Consider the following 15,747-nt stretch of genomic DNA (forward strand, 5'->3'; position numbering starts at 1 on the left):
TGAGGGACTATGAATGTGGTACTTCATTCTTCCAGGAAGATAACTGTAACGCGTGTGATTTGACAAGTCTGAAGATAGCTTTAGGCTGACAGCATGATTCTCTTCTCTCCTTCTGGGCAAACATAGTTCTGCTGTCACAGAGAAGTGTCCCTCCAGTACTACCACATGGGCTTTTCTCCAGGCTAGTGACTGAACCTGCTGCTCTATATCAGTCGTGGGTCATTATTTTTTCTTGTTAGTTCGGAGCTATTCTTTGTTATGTTTGCACATTGCACAGCTGTTGATGTTCCTGAGACCAACTGCATGCGAGGAACAAAAGGCAGGATGTAAACTGGGAACAGACTTGCCATAACTAGCTGTTTTCTTAAAGGTTCACAAACAGGATCACAGTATCCTCAGCCTACAGCCTGTTGGCTGTAGGCAGTTTTTCCATCACCTGATTATGCTTTTCCCTCAGAGAACACAAATCTTCATGTATATTGAGTACACAAATTTCTTTGTATTTGTGATCTACATACATACATGAACCTAGATCAAGGCTCAGTTGTGCCAGCTGCCGTATGTATGTAAACAAAGACAGTTCCTTACCTGAAGGGGTAATATTAATAATAGGGAAATGAAAGCTCTGTGAGAAGTTCTAGTTCCTTTACATTTTGAAGTAAATAAGTAGGATTTTGGTAGTTTGTTTGGATGATGTGCTTGGAGGTACAAAATTTGCTGCTAAATAGGATGTTTTGAAATTAGGAGTTACACAGTTTTGGAAGCTTGTTTGTTCGTTTCCTAGTGATGGCACAAATTGAGATGCAGTTACTTTGAATGTTTTGCTTGTGTAGTTGTTTTTTGGGGCAAGAGTCAAAGGGAAGAAGGGAGAGTTCACTGTTGTCTTAGTTTTGATCAATTATGATAAATCATTGATTGGAGATGAAGTTTCTAAAGCTCTGGTTTTTATCTTACATTGAAAATAAGTTTTGAAAATGCTGTTTTATAGAGACGGTTCGTGACTATGAGCTCCAGTATCATCACAGGTTGGAGCAAGAACGAGCTCAGTGGAATCAATATAGAGAAAATGTGGAACGGGAAATAGCAGAGTTAAGACGACGACTATCTGAAGGTCAAGAGGAAGAAAACCTAGAAAACGAAATGAAAAAGGTACATTGAAATCTAGCTCTTCAATTTCTGTTTCCAGATACACTTGTGTTGTTATTCCTGAGTTCATTTCCACGCCCTGCTGTAGTCTTCAGAAATACACATAGCCTCATTCTGCCAAGTTTCAGGTCTTTGTTCATGGAAGTCACCATGACCTAATCCTGCGTTTGAATCCGTAAAGGTATTGTACCTGCTGATGTGGATTCAGTAAGAGGATTGCACCTGAGAAGATGGTAAGATTTGGCCTTCAGCCTGTAAAAGTAGGAGGCCTTGTAGAGTCCCGTGTCACAATGTCAAATGAACTCAAGTAAAGCCCCTTTTAGATTTTTCTGGATTGACGGTGGATTTATAAAATTTCTTTTACACTTCTGCATCTTTATTCCTTTTTGCAAATCTTGTAAACTTCTTTTGAGGTTTTTCATGGGTGCTATGTCCAAAATGTCTTTTGTCTTTCTTTTGAGGTAAGCTATGTTTGTGCAACACAGTACTGCAGACTTCCTAGGAAATACAGAACCTTGCTGTCACAAAACAGGCTCCAGATGATGAAGGACAATTGCCCTGGAGTTTAGAAAGATTTTGTTGTTGGTGATGTTCAAACATCTGTGACTTAGAGTTCCTAGAAGTAGATTGAGGTGCCTTGTATTGAGTTTGGATTATGGTTTTTTAGTTGTTGTTGAGTTTGAAGATTTGGTTTATTTCTTTTTCAGGCAGAAAGGAAATGGAACCTGTCATAATAGATCAATGTTTTGGAATTTTTGTTTATGATATTATAAAACTTTCATTTAGGTGGATTTGCCTTCTCAGTAGGCCTACAGTTGTCTTCAAGGTATTCTAAGACAGTTTTAATGTAATAAATGATCCTATATTCAATAAAGGAGTAGACTAACATCTGATAATCTGCCACATCACTGCCTTTCCTTGTTTCTGCTTACTATCAGCAGCAGAAACGCAGTATTGAATATCACAGACGTTCCACCTAATAAGTATTTTACCTACTTGTGCTTAGCTGTAACAAGCAATCAGTACTAGCGTTGCAAAATGGAATTGTTTTTCTGAGACTTGTAAAGAGATTCTTGAATATTGTTAGTTGTGGTTGCATAATTGCTGTTCGGTATTCAGTGAGACTGCTCTCCATCTAGTCCTGATCTGTAAGGGTACGAGTCAGGTACAGCCTGTTTGCCAATGTTTGGACTTCAGAATTACTGCCACTGGAATTTTAAGACATCAGCTGTTTTAAGAGAAGGGTTTAGCCATATAAAGAGAAAAAAGACTTTGGTTGAAGCTGGAAGGAGGGTTCAAATTTGGATCAGTGTGGTGAGTCTTGTAGAAAAAGCCCAGATGATGTGGATTTCTTAGTGTAGAAGTCCCAGCAGTGCATTACCAACAAATTGCTAATAAGAATTTTCAGAACAGTCTCTCTCAACCAAGAGAGTCATTCCAATAGCTGAAATCTCAGCACTGTTGGGGTTTTTTTTGTTTGTTTTTTTTTTGATCTGAATGTACTGATCATGGGACAGTTGGAGTTGCACGCTTAGATGACAGAGCAGCTCACCTGAACTTAGTGGCTTTACTATGAGCCGGCTAGCTTTTAAAAGTTTAGTATGGCAGGTAAGTAGCATTTTCAACTATGCTCCTTTAAAAGGGAAATATGTATTCCTTGAGTTCCTGAAGGAAAAGGCGATCGATTTATTAATCTGTGATTAATACGAGCTCAGAAAGCTTTTCAGGCCTGTCAAGCAGAGGCACGTATGCTTTATGTAATACAAGGGGGAGGGATAAATCTAGTCTTCAGAGTGCAGCTTGAGAGAATTGCTTCAACTGCTTGGCACGGGATTTCTAATCTTCTTTAACGTTCACCTGTGAGTTTTGTCTGATTTCTAAGGAACACAGGTACGGTATTGCCTGAGATTTCTCCAACCAGGTTTTTGTTCTTCTGGAAGTGTCGGTTGAAGTAACCGTAAAGGACACCCCAAATGGCTGAGCTAGCTGCCAGGCCAGCAGGGCAGTGTTTTGTGTGTTGCCTTGGGCTCGTTTTCAGCACGTCCTGCCCGCGGGGTCGACGTCGTGCTGCGACCTGCACATCCCTTGCAGCGTGGTCAGCCGCCGTGCGGGGGGCAGCGGGCTCTGCTGGGCTGCAGGGAGGCAGAAGTGGTTTGGGTGCTTTGGGTTTGATCGGGCCGTGAGTAAATACAAGCTCATCATGTGTAAAACGTTGGTCTTTGGCACTCAAGTTAGTTTGGCGTAAAGTTAGAAGGAAATAAATGTTTTCATGATCGCACCTCTGGAGGAGTCTGAAAAACGACCTTGTTTTGACACAGGCAGTGTGATGCTGTGGTACCTCTAGTGATGGTATCGTAATGTAGCATTTTTAAATAGGACAGGTTTTCTCATTTTATTAGAAGATTGATTGGGAATTTTGCCTCAGTTTGGTGGTGTCAGTAGTTCTGATTTACCTTTCAAAAGCAGTACCAGTGACAGCCCTGTTTGTTAGCAGATACAAGCTATTCGGGGTGTTTAGCTCAGTATCCCACTGGCCTTCCATATGGATCCTTCTCCCCGACCTCGCCTCTACCTTTTTTTTTCCTTTTTTTTTACCTACAGGAAACATTTGCAATATGTTGCAACCATAGTGTCAAACTTCAACTCTGTTTACCAAATAGTAAAAGCGACAGTAACTTTTCTGTCATGCCGAATTTGATAGGGTTTTGTCTTTCCAGTTGTTTGCTGTTCAACAGGTTTGATTTTGCTTTCTGAGAACTTTCTAACTGTTTCTCTGAACTGGCTGGCTCCAACATGGGCACATTTCTTGCTATATTCACTGTGTGAAATCAGGCTGGTGATGAAATGTTCCTGCAGTTATCATAAATAATTAGGAAGAAGCTTATTCAACAGATTATCTTTAGTCCATACGAGCTGGCTATAGGGAGCACTAAATGAATAGAAGTCATACAGTAAATGGAATACAAAGCAATCTTTGAAGTTGAAATCCTGCTCCCATCTGTTTGTAAAATGTGACGGATGAGTTGCTGGCTGCAAGTGATGGGATGTGTATGTATGTGTGACACTGTCACATGTCCCTGGTATTGAATTTACTGTGTCATGTGATGTCCCTTGCTTTCCTCATGGATTTTATTTGTGCTCTTTGGACTAGCAAATCAGCAGTGATAAAATGTAGCAGAAGTGAATGAAATGTGAAAAAAATTAATTTTGTTTTGTCTATGGCTTTCTTTAAAACTTTTTAGAGCCCAAGGACCTGGTAACATTTGTATAATTGACAGATATTGCAATATTATTTTATTTTGTCTATTAATTTTAAGTTTAGAACATTTCAATGATTAAAAATATTGTCTATTTTTCTTCCTGAAAGTACTGTTCAAAATACAGTTGTCAATAAGCTTACAAGAGACTGAAAGTCAAATGAGTGGCCTCTAAGACTTGCATTCCAGTCTAGATTTAAAACAAGACATGTTTGTCTGATCAGGTGAGGAAAAGTGTCATCTTTTGAAACTTCAGCTTTGAGACACAGCTCTCTGCCTGCCCTCCCCTGCTGGATTCCTCCTGCACAAGATGGAGATCAATTGAGCATTCTGAGCCTTCATGCATAAAACCAACCCAAATTAGGTTGCTTAAGTTCTTCGTGACTTGAAAAATTTTACTGCAGTGAATATTTGAGTGTTCTGCTTGCTGTTGTGGGAGCTGTTATTTTCACTAGGAAAGTTTTCAGTGCATCCATGAAGGAAAGCCAGAGCATTGAAGAAACAGGGATGTCAGGGCCACCCCCTGACATGTGTGATTCTGAATTTGGACACTGAACGCTATTTCTTATGTTAATTCTTGCTATTTTTACCTGTCTCTTTCTTTCCCTCCCCCTTTCCCCTCTCCCCGCCGCCCATATCAATCTTCTCATTCTGTTGTCCTGCTTTGATCTTTTCAGAAGTACTTTTTGAAAAAATCAAAATTTTTTGATAAAATGTCTGTATATAGTTTTGAAATATTTAGTACAGTAACACCAAAACCTGATGCTATATCGGTAGTAGTTTAAAGTTGAAAAATGGTCTTCCAAACCAGAATAAAGCTACAATGTGCATTACTGTGCAGATCCTTTTTCTTTTAACTTCACGAGTAAGTAAATGAATGGCCAATAACTCACCGTGCAGTTCCTCTGTTGCACTTTTTTTATATTTGCTGTGTGGCAACAAGTTGCAGGACAGTTAGGCCTTTAGTAACAGAAAAGCGTCCCGATTTTGAAATGCCTGATCCGTAAATTTTCTCCCAAGTATCAAGAGCGATAGATATACTAATGTTCCCTTTGAAAACAGATATTTATGGCCTAGTCCGTACATGGATTTAAAATATAGCTGCCTTCTTTGAATGAAATAATATCAGCCTGTTGTCACAGAGATGACTGCTGAACTAAATAAATAGCAGTAAGATGAATATTGAAAGTCAAAGTCTTGTCAAGTATTTTTGTTGGCATAGAGGTTTTCTCCAAATTTCTCTGATAATAGAAACTGTTGTGGTGGAATCTATGATAATATGTGATTCATAATTTATTGCCTTCCCTTCAGGCCCAGGAGGATGCTGAGAAGCTGCGGTCGGTTGTGATGCCTATGGAGAAAGAGATTGCAGTGCTAAAGGAGAAATTGACAGGAGCTGAAGAAAAAATAAAAGAGTTAGAAGCATCAAAGGTGAGGTGGAGTCGTAACTGTATCTTAATTTATATCTTCATCATGCTGGTTTGATGCAGATAAACAAAGTCAAATTTTGTGAAGGGAAAAAGATTTATTGGGAAACTCTTCATGCACAAGACATCTTTTTTCCTGTTGCTTAAATAACGTATTTGACCTATATATGTTTTCCTGTCTTTCTATTTTGAGGGTTGTGTTATGTGTGTGTGTGATCTGTGCTTAGCTTAAATTGCATGGCTTCAGGTCTACTAGTAATAAAAAAGAAAAAGCTCTATAGCTGCTTTGCACCTCTCCAACAGCCTGGCCTTTAGATTATTGTCATGCTTGCAGCCACAGAAAGATTTGCGTTTGGCAGAGTTCTTTTAATCTGCTTCCATCCAGCATATGTTATATTTCTCTTCTAATCCTGGGCATAAAACTGAGGCAATATCACCAGAATTTTTATATCTTAAAATTTAAGCAAAACTCAGATTAGTAGAGAGGGATACTGGTCATTGCTGCCAAGATATCAATGTAAGGGATTTATCTAACGTTCCTGTATTCTTCACATATGTCAGAATCCCTATTGAACTTTCTCATCAGCTGTGAAGGGTAAATATCTACATCACTGTAAGACAGTTACGTTTAATGTACTGTTTTATACAGAAATGAAGATGTCTTCTGTAACAAATATTTTATCTCGAAAGGCAAGTAGACTGAAATTGCGAGGTAACTTACCATGTGGATGTTTTTAAGACATAGCAAACAATACCTTCCTTATCTTCTGGGTCACTTGCATTCTCATTTAAATAGATGCTCATCACTTGCTAGGTTTCTTTCTCTTTCTTTCTTTTTTTATTTTTTTTTATTTTTTTTCCCCTTTTATTCCAGCTTGGAAGTCTGTCTGAGATTTGGGACAACAGTGTAATTCATTTAACAGTCTCAAAATTTTGCTAGATTGAAAGTCCATGCTTGAGTGTTTTCCTTCTTCATAGATTCTGTGTGCTTTACAGGTCAAATTTTTGAGATAGAAATGTTCCTAGGAATAATAGTTCTCCAGGGAGTTCTGCTTTTTCTCTTGATGCAAATAATACTTCCTTTTCATTGCCAGGATGAATTTGGGGAAGATGAGGAAATGTGAACCTTCTCTTTTTGCTTACTTGCTCTCAAAATGCTTTTTTTTTTCTTTTCCTCTTCTCTTTTGTCTTTTCTTAAGAGTAGTCTAGAACTTTTCTTATAAATTTTCTGTCGATTTGGTTATAAAAATCATAGGTCATTCTTGCCTCCCTCTTTCCTTACAGGCAAGGCCTGAGTAAAATTAATAGTGTTTCAGGACCAGGAATTGTGTTGGTTTCTCTGTCAGTCCTCTAAAATCTAAGCATGTCATTCTATGAGATGAGTAACACACAAGCACACATCTCTTGGAAAAAAAAGAAAAGAGAATAATCACTTCATCCATGTTTCTAGTTTATTGGGGGATTGTTTTTAAAGAAGTCTCACTTTAGATGGTGATTCTTACCAAAAACAACCCCAGACTTAGGCCCTTTATTCTTACCTGTAATCAATTCTACTTGATTATTCCTTCTATCCGAAGTTGCCCATAGTGCTGTTTTAAGTCACTTTTTTAGCTTAATGGGAATGGATTCCCATTTTGTATCTCGCAAGGAGAGGGTTAAGCACAAACTTAGCAAGGAAGTTGTTAAAGTACTTTAATCTATGGCACTACAAAAATGCAAGGTATTATGTAAATAATTACGTATTTATATTACTAGATGGGTATGAGGACTGCTGTGCAGAATGAGCGATATGTTTGGCTTTTCTGTTGGTCATGATGAAATCTCTCAGATCTGCTTGAGTCACGTCATTTTGGTTTTCAGTGTATTTAGCTGGATTAGTGAACAATGCGTTGTTTTATTCTCTTCCTCCCTCACCCCCGCTTTCCATCCTTCCCGAAGGCTGTTCTCTGGGAGTCACATTTCTCCATTTCAAAGGCAAACAGGCTAGCAGATAGAATAGTTGGTATCCTAGGGCAGGAGAAGCTGTCCCCACCATCAATGGCAAGTTAAAGCCCAAGGGCTATCTTGAGCTTCCAGTTGGTGTCTGTGGCTCCCCTACTATGTTGAGGAAGACAAACAGCCGCTCTGTGGAGCCAGTTAGGAATTGCCTGAAGGCTTTTCTTTCCACTGAAGTAAAAACTCCTGTGATTCCTGACTCGGCAAAACATAAAGCTGAATAGTACCATAAAGAAATCTTTCAAACTGTTCCTTGCTTGAGGATGAGATCCATTTCTACAAGCATCATGTTTGACAGATGTTTATGTAACCCTGTCTTAAAAAGTTCTCACTGGAGATTCTGCGATCTCTGCAGGACATTGGTTCCAATTCTTTCTTAGCTTTGCCATTTAAGAAACAAAAAAGAAGAAAAAAATCCTAATATATTTCTTCAGTCTTTCTTGATGTAATTGCTTTTCATTGACAGATTTTTCCATTCTTTTTGCAGCAGTCTTTCATGGGTTTGAATGCGGTTTTTGCTTGCGTGCCCACAAATTTTCTCGCTTCTTAGGCTTGCTGTCCCTGCTTTAGTTCGAGCTTGCCTCATGGTCATGTTTTCTGACTGCTATTACTCTATTTTGAACCATCTCCACATCCTGCTAAGTTGTTGGCTTATCAGTGCTGATTAAAGGATTGCTTCATTGTCTGCACTTCTTAGGCATTTGCCTCTGTATTGTCTCTGTGCTCAGTGCCACTGCTGTTGTGGTGCAATTGTAACCGTGATATACTGGTATGTTTGACTTAGCAGAATTTTAATGAGTAATTTATTCAGAAATGAATACAAGTGCTACTTACACACTGGTAGTTGAATATTTCTGATGTCTAGAAATAAATATGTCCTTCAGCAGCTGTTACCCAAACAGGCAACACAGGTGGGCCTGTGAGAACCTCATGAAGTTCAACACAGCCAAGTGCAAGGTCCTGCACGTGGGTCGGGGCAATCCCAAGCACAAGGACAGGCTGGGCGGAGAATGGATTGGGAGCAGACCTGAGGAAAAGGACTTGGGAGTGTTGGGGGATGAGAAGCTCAACATGAGCCGGCACCGTGCGCTGCCAGCCCAGAAAGCCAACCGTGTCCTGGGCTGTATCAAAAGCAGCGCGGGCAGCAGGGCGAGGGAGGGGATTCTGCTCCTCTGCTCTGCTCTCCTGAGACCCCCCTGCAGTGCTGCCTTCAGCTCTGGAGTCCCCAACACAAGAAGGACATGGAGCTGCTGGAGCGGGTCCAGAGGAGGCCACGAAGATGATCCGAGGGCTGGAGCACCTCTGCTATGGAGACAGGCTGAGAGAGTTGGGGCTGTTCAGCCTGGAGAAGAGAAGGCTCCAGGGGGATCTTATAGCAGCTTTCCAGTACCTAAAGGGGGCTACAGGAAAGCTGGAGAGGGACTTTTTACAAGGGTGTGTAGTGACAGGACAAGGGGCAATGGCTTTAAACTGAAAGAGGGGAGATTTAGATTAGATATAAGGAAGAAATTTTTCACTCAGAGGGTGGTGAGGCACTGGCACAGGTTGCCCAGAGAAGTTGTAGATGCCCCACCCCTGGAGGTGTTCAAGGCCAGGTTGGATGAGGCTTTGGGCAACCTGGTGTAGTGGAGGGTGTCCCTGCCCGTGGCAGGGGGGTTGGAACTAGATGATCTTTGAGGTCCCTTCCAACCCAGACCATTCTATGATTCTAACACTATCTTGTAACAAAAAGGAAATGTCTGAGAGTGTTCTCCCACTGGGATAGTAGATTTTCTTCTTTTTATTCAGGTTAAAGAACTGAACCATTATTTGGAAGCTGAGAAGTCGTGTAGGACAGACTTAGAGATGTATGTGGCTGTTCTCAACACACAAAAATCAGTCCTGCAAGAAGATGCAGAGAAGTTGCGGAAAGAACTGCATGAAGGTACCTATCTAATAATAATCCTTTTGACTCTTTTACGCTAAGGATGCAAAACCCAGCATAGTTGTTAGTTCTTTTCTGATTTCTTATTTGAATTGGATTTAAAGAAATTGTGGGGGAAGGAAGCAGTACTTTTAAATGTGAAAGCCCTTAAAATGTTTACAGAAGAGTTGAACATGGAGTTGTTTTGTGATGGAGAAAAGCAACAGAGCCATTCATTGTCTCAAGGGATGCTGTTGAATTTCTGCTAAGTTCTTGTAGGATTGCAAGCTTCCCTCTTATTGAAGTGGTTTTATGGAGTCTTTTTATTTGTGTACAATTATGAGCATTGTTTCCATAATGTATTGATATGTCTCCCTGAGGTATGTCAATTCCCAATGCCTGGTGGTGGAACGGATGTGTAAATGTACATGCATGCCAGTACAGTGCAGAAGCATTATGGAGGAATGAGAAATGGAATCTTCTGTTGAAATAAATAGGGATGTAGAAGACAGTCTTTTGAGACCAGTACTAAAAAAAAAATAACTTCATTCATGAATTCTAATAGCTTAAGGTGTTAGCCTTCTACTTGGGAAATCTTAAGGTGTCAGTAATACATCCCTAATCACAAGCCAAGTTTGGGGATTAAGAAAACGTCTTATTTCATCCTAAATAGTTGTTGAACAAAGCCTGACTGTTCTTGATTAGAACAATAATTACATTTGTTCATGAAAATGCTTCTCTTTGGAAAAGAGGTTACAAAAATTCTGGTTCAGAATAACTCTTTCTATTCTTGAATAGTCTGCCATCTCTTAGAGCAAGAGCGACAACAGCACAACCAGCTGAAACACACATGGCAAAAAGCCAATGACCAGTTCTTGGAGTCTCAGCGTTTGCTGATGAGGGACATGCAACGTATGGAAATTGTTCTGACCTCTGAGCAGCTCCGACAAGTAGAAGAACTGAAAAAAAAGGATCAGGTTACTTGTTGCTTTCCTCTTTTCTCTTTCTTTTTTTTTTTATTTTATAAATACTGTAGATTTAATGTGGTATAACAAGTATGGAAATCACGTGTTGGAGACAAGTTATTTAAGTGTGTTAATATTTCAAAAGATATTAACAGTTTTAATAGAAACTCTCCATTTGAGTGACAGCCGACAGTTATAACAGAAGCTCTTCATGCATGTGAATATCTACTTTTAAAGTTAATATATATATTAATATTAATGTTGCCAGCATTGTTAAATGAAAAGGTAATCATATCCAGGAGTTAATATTGGAGGAAGAAACAGTCATCTATGATGCAAAACATCTGAGTTAAGGATGTTAGGATAGCAAGTTTCACTTCCTTCTGGGTTTTTCCAGTGCAGTCCTTAGCTCAGGCATAAATTAAGAGCTTCATTTTAAATTAGCTTATGCAAGTGATTGTGTACGTGCTTTATGACTTGGTGTTCTACCATGTCTTTCTTTTGATTCTTTTTCCCTATGTTATATTGTATTGTTTAGAATGATCAAGGCACTTCTTGTTTTCACATTTTGTTCTGATGTTCATGCTTGGGTAATGGCTGTTGATGGGGCCCTTAGCGATGCAAATGTGTTACCAGGTTCTATGTAACAGCCAGTGTAACAGTTTTGTTACTTATTTGGTAAATCCCTATCATAAGAATTTTGATCTGGGTAATACGTTCCTTGAATAAAATTATTGTAGAACATGAATTGGCCACTGAACTTGAATAGTAAGTTCTCGTTTAAGGTGGTTTGGGTGCCTTGTGAAATGAACACTAGATTTTTAACCAAAATAATCCTCATGTGATAAATACTGGGTTTTTAACCAAAATAATCTTTTCCAGTGCCACCTTTGTAGCTTAGTTCATCATGAAAGCTAATGTCATGACTACTGCAACAAAACTGAATCCCTCTTGTATGCGTTCTCTGTTTACCACTGATTTCTAGGAAGAAGATGATCAGCAAAGGCTTAGCAAGAGAAAGGAGCAGAAGCAAAAACATTCAGACGATGAAGCGAAAGCTCCGTGTTCTCTGGCCCATGAGGAAACCCCTACCCAGCTCTCTAGCGAAGAGGTAAAGCAGTCGGATAGTTCAGACCAACTTTGGGCACTCACGCATTCCTCGGGGTGCTGATTACAAACACAAATGCAAACTTAGTGCCCTTTATTCTCTGTAATTTATAATTCTTGTTAAGCCATGAAAAAATTTTTGGAGTTGCATTTGAATACATAAATTCTAATAAAGATTGGAAGACAATACTTTACAATCCTGTTAAAAACTGTAATTTACCTTTTGTGTTCTGGATGTTAACTGCGTTAAATTCTCTTGGGATTTATAACCATGTTCTAACACACCTAAATGTTTACAATCAAACCAATTATATCTGAACATTCAGCAAGTGTATTGTAGCTGCTTGGCTAATCTACTTGTTGAATTCTGTACTAAAATTAAACTGGTTAGACAAGTCTGAGATCACTAATGCTGAAGTTAGCCAGTTGCTTAGCGTGTGTAAAATAGCATGATGTGTGTGTCTGCATGTTCTAAGCTACATTCAGCTGTCCAAGTAGAGGTTTTTGGCCACATCTGTCAGCAACCAAAAACAAGCTGCTTTTTTTTTTTAGCCAAGCCAGTAGCTGGGGCTCAGCACCAAGTTTTTGTGGAAGCTGCTCAAGCTGTATTAGTAGACTCGTCGTAACAGCCAGAAAAAGTGGTGCTGCTGGATGTCCGTAGTTAGCAATCTTCTGGGCGAGGTGGGCAGTCAGACAGTGGGGCAAGCTGAGATTGCCTGAAATCTGCCTGAGCTTCTCACTTGTGAGGAAACGAATCCAATGAGCACACGGGTTGTAACTTGGAAACAATATAAAAACGGGCAATTACTTATCCTTTCCCACTACATTTTACTTGTTTATCTGATCATCCGACAGCTTCCATTTTGGTTTTGTAGGTAAAAACAGGGACAAATTACTAAAAACAAACCAGGTTTTGAGCTATGCAAGCTTATGCAAGTTTCAAGAGACTTGGGGATTTGCAGTTATCAACCAGTATTTTGCCTGTCACGTTTATCCTTTTTGAAGGGGAAAAAAATATATTCTTTTAGAGTCTGCCCTTTAGTGTTATCAATGATGTGTAATGGTTCAGAATGCAAAAAGGTGTTCACGTCTAAATGTAGCTGAGATCTAGTTTTACTCTCTATCCTACAGTAAGGATACAACTTTTTCTATTTCAAATACTGTGTTGTATAGTAACACTTCTATATCCAGATATGAAATGAGACCTATTGATGGTGAACAAAAGTTTTGTCTTCTGATGTTTTCTTTAATCTGAGTTCCTGGGATACTCTTTGGTTCCTTAATCACAATGTTTGTTTAATTCTAGGAATTATACATGATGGAGAATTTTACATTTTGAATAAGAGCATAGTTTGCAGAGTGGTTTGGGTTTTGCTTATGGATTTATATCTTGTTGCTGGTTATGACCTTTTTTAGTTGTATGGAATGTATTTTAGAAGTGGTAATGTATTGTATTATCAGTCATGTATCTTGTCATAATTTGACTTCTGAGCTCTTCTCTGTTGAGCAGTTTGCAATACAAATGATTTGTTAACAGTATCACCAAACAGTTGTTGTCTGAAGATGCAGTTTTTTATGTCCGTATTCTCTTGAGTTTTTGTTATGAACTTATATATATACATATTAAAGTAAATATAAATATTATGCCTAAAAACGCTTAAAATGAGGCATTTACAACAGTCATAAAACCAGTAATGCATAACATATTGTTATAAGCTATAAACACCTACATGGAGACACCAGCCACCTGCTAGTCTCTGCTGGACCTATTTTGGAAATTATTTTTCTCAAGAGGCTTGTTTCCAGTGTTAATTTTCTTTACATGTCTAATGGCAAAACAAAAGTGCATAATATATTGGAAGGTATTTTGAAAGCAGTCATATGCTTTTTAAATAAAGCATTACTGCTCTCTTTTTCAGTGCTACAAATAAAAAAAAGTAGATCAAGAGACTTAATGTGCCTGATAGACATCACAGGACAGTTAGTGTGGCTTTTGGTATTAGCATTCCCCAGGATGCCTTTCTGTTTAAGCCCAGCCTTTTCCATTTTGATTTTATTTTATGTACAAATAATCTTTTTGAGGAAATATTTCCTTCTTGTACAGTATTTTGTCAGACTCGAGGCAGAAGAAAGAAATAGGAGAAGAATATTTATATGTCAGTATAGAGTAGATTTTAGGTATATCATTCTCCATTTATTTTTATGTTAATGTGAAGTGTTTTGGTTTATGAAAGACTTCTGAATTTGCTTGTGGAAGTGGAATATTTGCCTTCTGTTGTCTGACAGGAAAACAGATTCTTACAAAAGCACTCTGTTAACAGAAGGCTCTTTTTTTTTTGCTTGATAGTTTTGGTTTGTTTTTTAATTCTAGCTGGTACATTTCATTTCTCTATCCTTTTCTCTGTCATCTTAAGTTTAGTGGTCAGATGTTCTTGCCAAAGGCAACTTAAACTTGGCTTTACCATGACTGATTATTAGTGTCCAGCATTTCTCTTGTACCATGCTTCTAGAATGGAGTATGTAATTTTTTTCTTCCTTGTTTTTCAATTCCAGGTGCATGTAAATAGCACCCATGGCTCAGTCCATTCGTTGGATGCAGACTTGCTTCTTTCTTCTGGCGAATCTTTCAATAAATCGGATAACGATATGTTTAAAGATGGACTACGGAGAGCACAGTCAACAGACAGTCTGGGGACATCTGGATCTTTACAGTCCAAAGCTTTAGGATACAACAACAAAGCAAAATCTGCTGGGAACCTGGATGAGTCAGATTTTGGACCACTTGTTGGAGCAGATTCAGTGTCTGAGAACTTTGATACCGCTTCCCTTGGGTCTCTGCAAATGCCAAGTGGGTTCATGTTAACCAAAGATCAGGAAAAAGCAATCAAAGCAATGACACCAGAGCAAGAAGAGACTGCTTCACTTCTTTCCAGTGTTACACAAGGAGCAGAAAGCGCTTATGTGTCTCCTAGTGGTTACCGCCTGGTTAGCGAGACGGAGTGGAACCTGCTGCAGAAGGAGGTGAGCACCCGCTGGGCGCGTCTGCGGTGACCGCCGGCAGCGTGGCGGGCTGCCGGCGCCGTGTCACGCTCTTCCTGATCCACTTTACACGGAGTCGGGTGCGGAAGGAAATAGGTAGCATCATATGTAGCTACTCACTGTTCTCTATTGAGATACTTCTGTAGGTAGAGCACATCCAATGTAAAGCCTGTTGGCTGACTCTGTGGGAAAGTCAGCTTTACTGCAGAGAGGATATTTTGGCACTTAGGGGAGGGTCTGGCAGAGGCAGATGTTGATCTTGCAAATATGTGAGGGGGTGAAAAAAGATGGGAGAGCTCAACGAAAAGGAGAAAATGGGAAGCTAAGGAAAGGATGTTATAGTGCACCTGGGGGTGACTAGGAGAGTGCAGAGATGAACAAAAGGAGCAAGGCGAACAGTGCTGTTCGATTGGGGACTGTGCGTGCAGCGCGGCTTAGAAATAGGCAGACAAGATATGCATAACAAACAAAGGAAGCTTCAGAAAATTGTTGGGGGCTTGCATCATCAGAAACCAATTTCTGAGTGTGACAAGTGGCAGATGAGGCGTAACACTGTGCCGATTTCAGTGTGGGTGACCAAGGAAATTGTTGCTTCTGCTTGTTTTGGCTGTCAGTTTTGCAGCAGTTTTATATGGTGCTAGTTCAAAGCTCACATTTGGTTTATTGCTGAAAAGAGGAGTAGTGTGGGGCTCCTGTGGTTACTCTTTCAGAAGAAGAGAGGCCGAGGAGCAACATGTTAGGGGGAAGAAAAGGAGGGGAGGGAGGTAACAACCCGTGACGGTGGAAAGGAAGACAAGAATGCAGTGAAAGAGAAGAGGCCAGGCCAAGGCCAGATGAGATGAAGAACTGGTGATATTTTATTTCATCAATTTGTTGGAATTCAGCTTATCTGCAAATCATTACTTAGG

General features: G+C 39.5%; 1 protein-coding gene across 1 annotated transcript in view; it reads left to right on the forward strand.

Moving 5' to 3' along the window:
• RABEP1 (rabaptin, RAB GTPase binding effector protein 1) overlaps positions 1-15,747 on the forward strand; it is a 48,567-nt gene that overhangs the window by 23,147 nt on the left and 9,673 nt on the right. Inside the window, exons 4-9 of the mRNA XM_086624484.1 lie at positions 989-1,149; positions 5,715-5,834; positions 9,614-9,749; positions 10,527-10,705; positions 11,679-11,804; positions 14,354-14,821. Of these exons, the coding sequence (XP_086480610.1) occupies positions 989-1,149; positions 5,715-5,834; positions 9,614-9,749; positions 10,527-10,705; positions 11,679-11,804; positions 14,354-14,821 (1,190 nt within the window). The remainder of the gene's footprint in view (positions 1-988; positions 1,150-5,714; positions 5,835-9,613; positions 9,750-10,526; positions 10,706-11,678; positions 11,805-14,353; positions 14,822-15,747) is intronic.

Source organism: Tauraco erythrolophus, chromosome 21 (genome assembly GCF_009769465.1).
Source record: "Tauraco erythrolophus isolate bTauEry1 chromosome 21, bTauEry1.pri, whole genome shotgun sequence".
In the NCBI taxonomy this organism is placed as follows: domain Eukaryota; kingdom Metazoa; phylum Chordata; class Aves; order Musophagiformes; family Musophagidae; genus Tauraco; species Tauraco erythrolophus.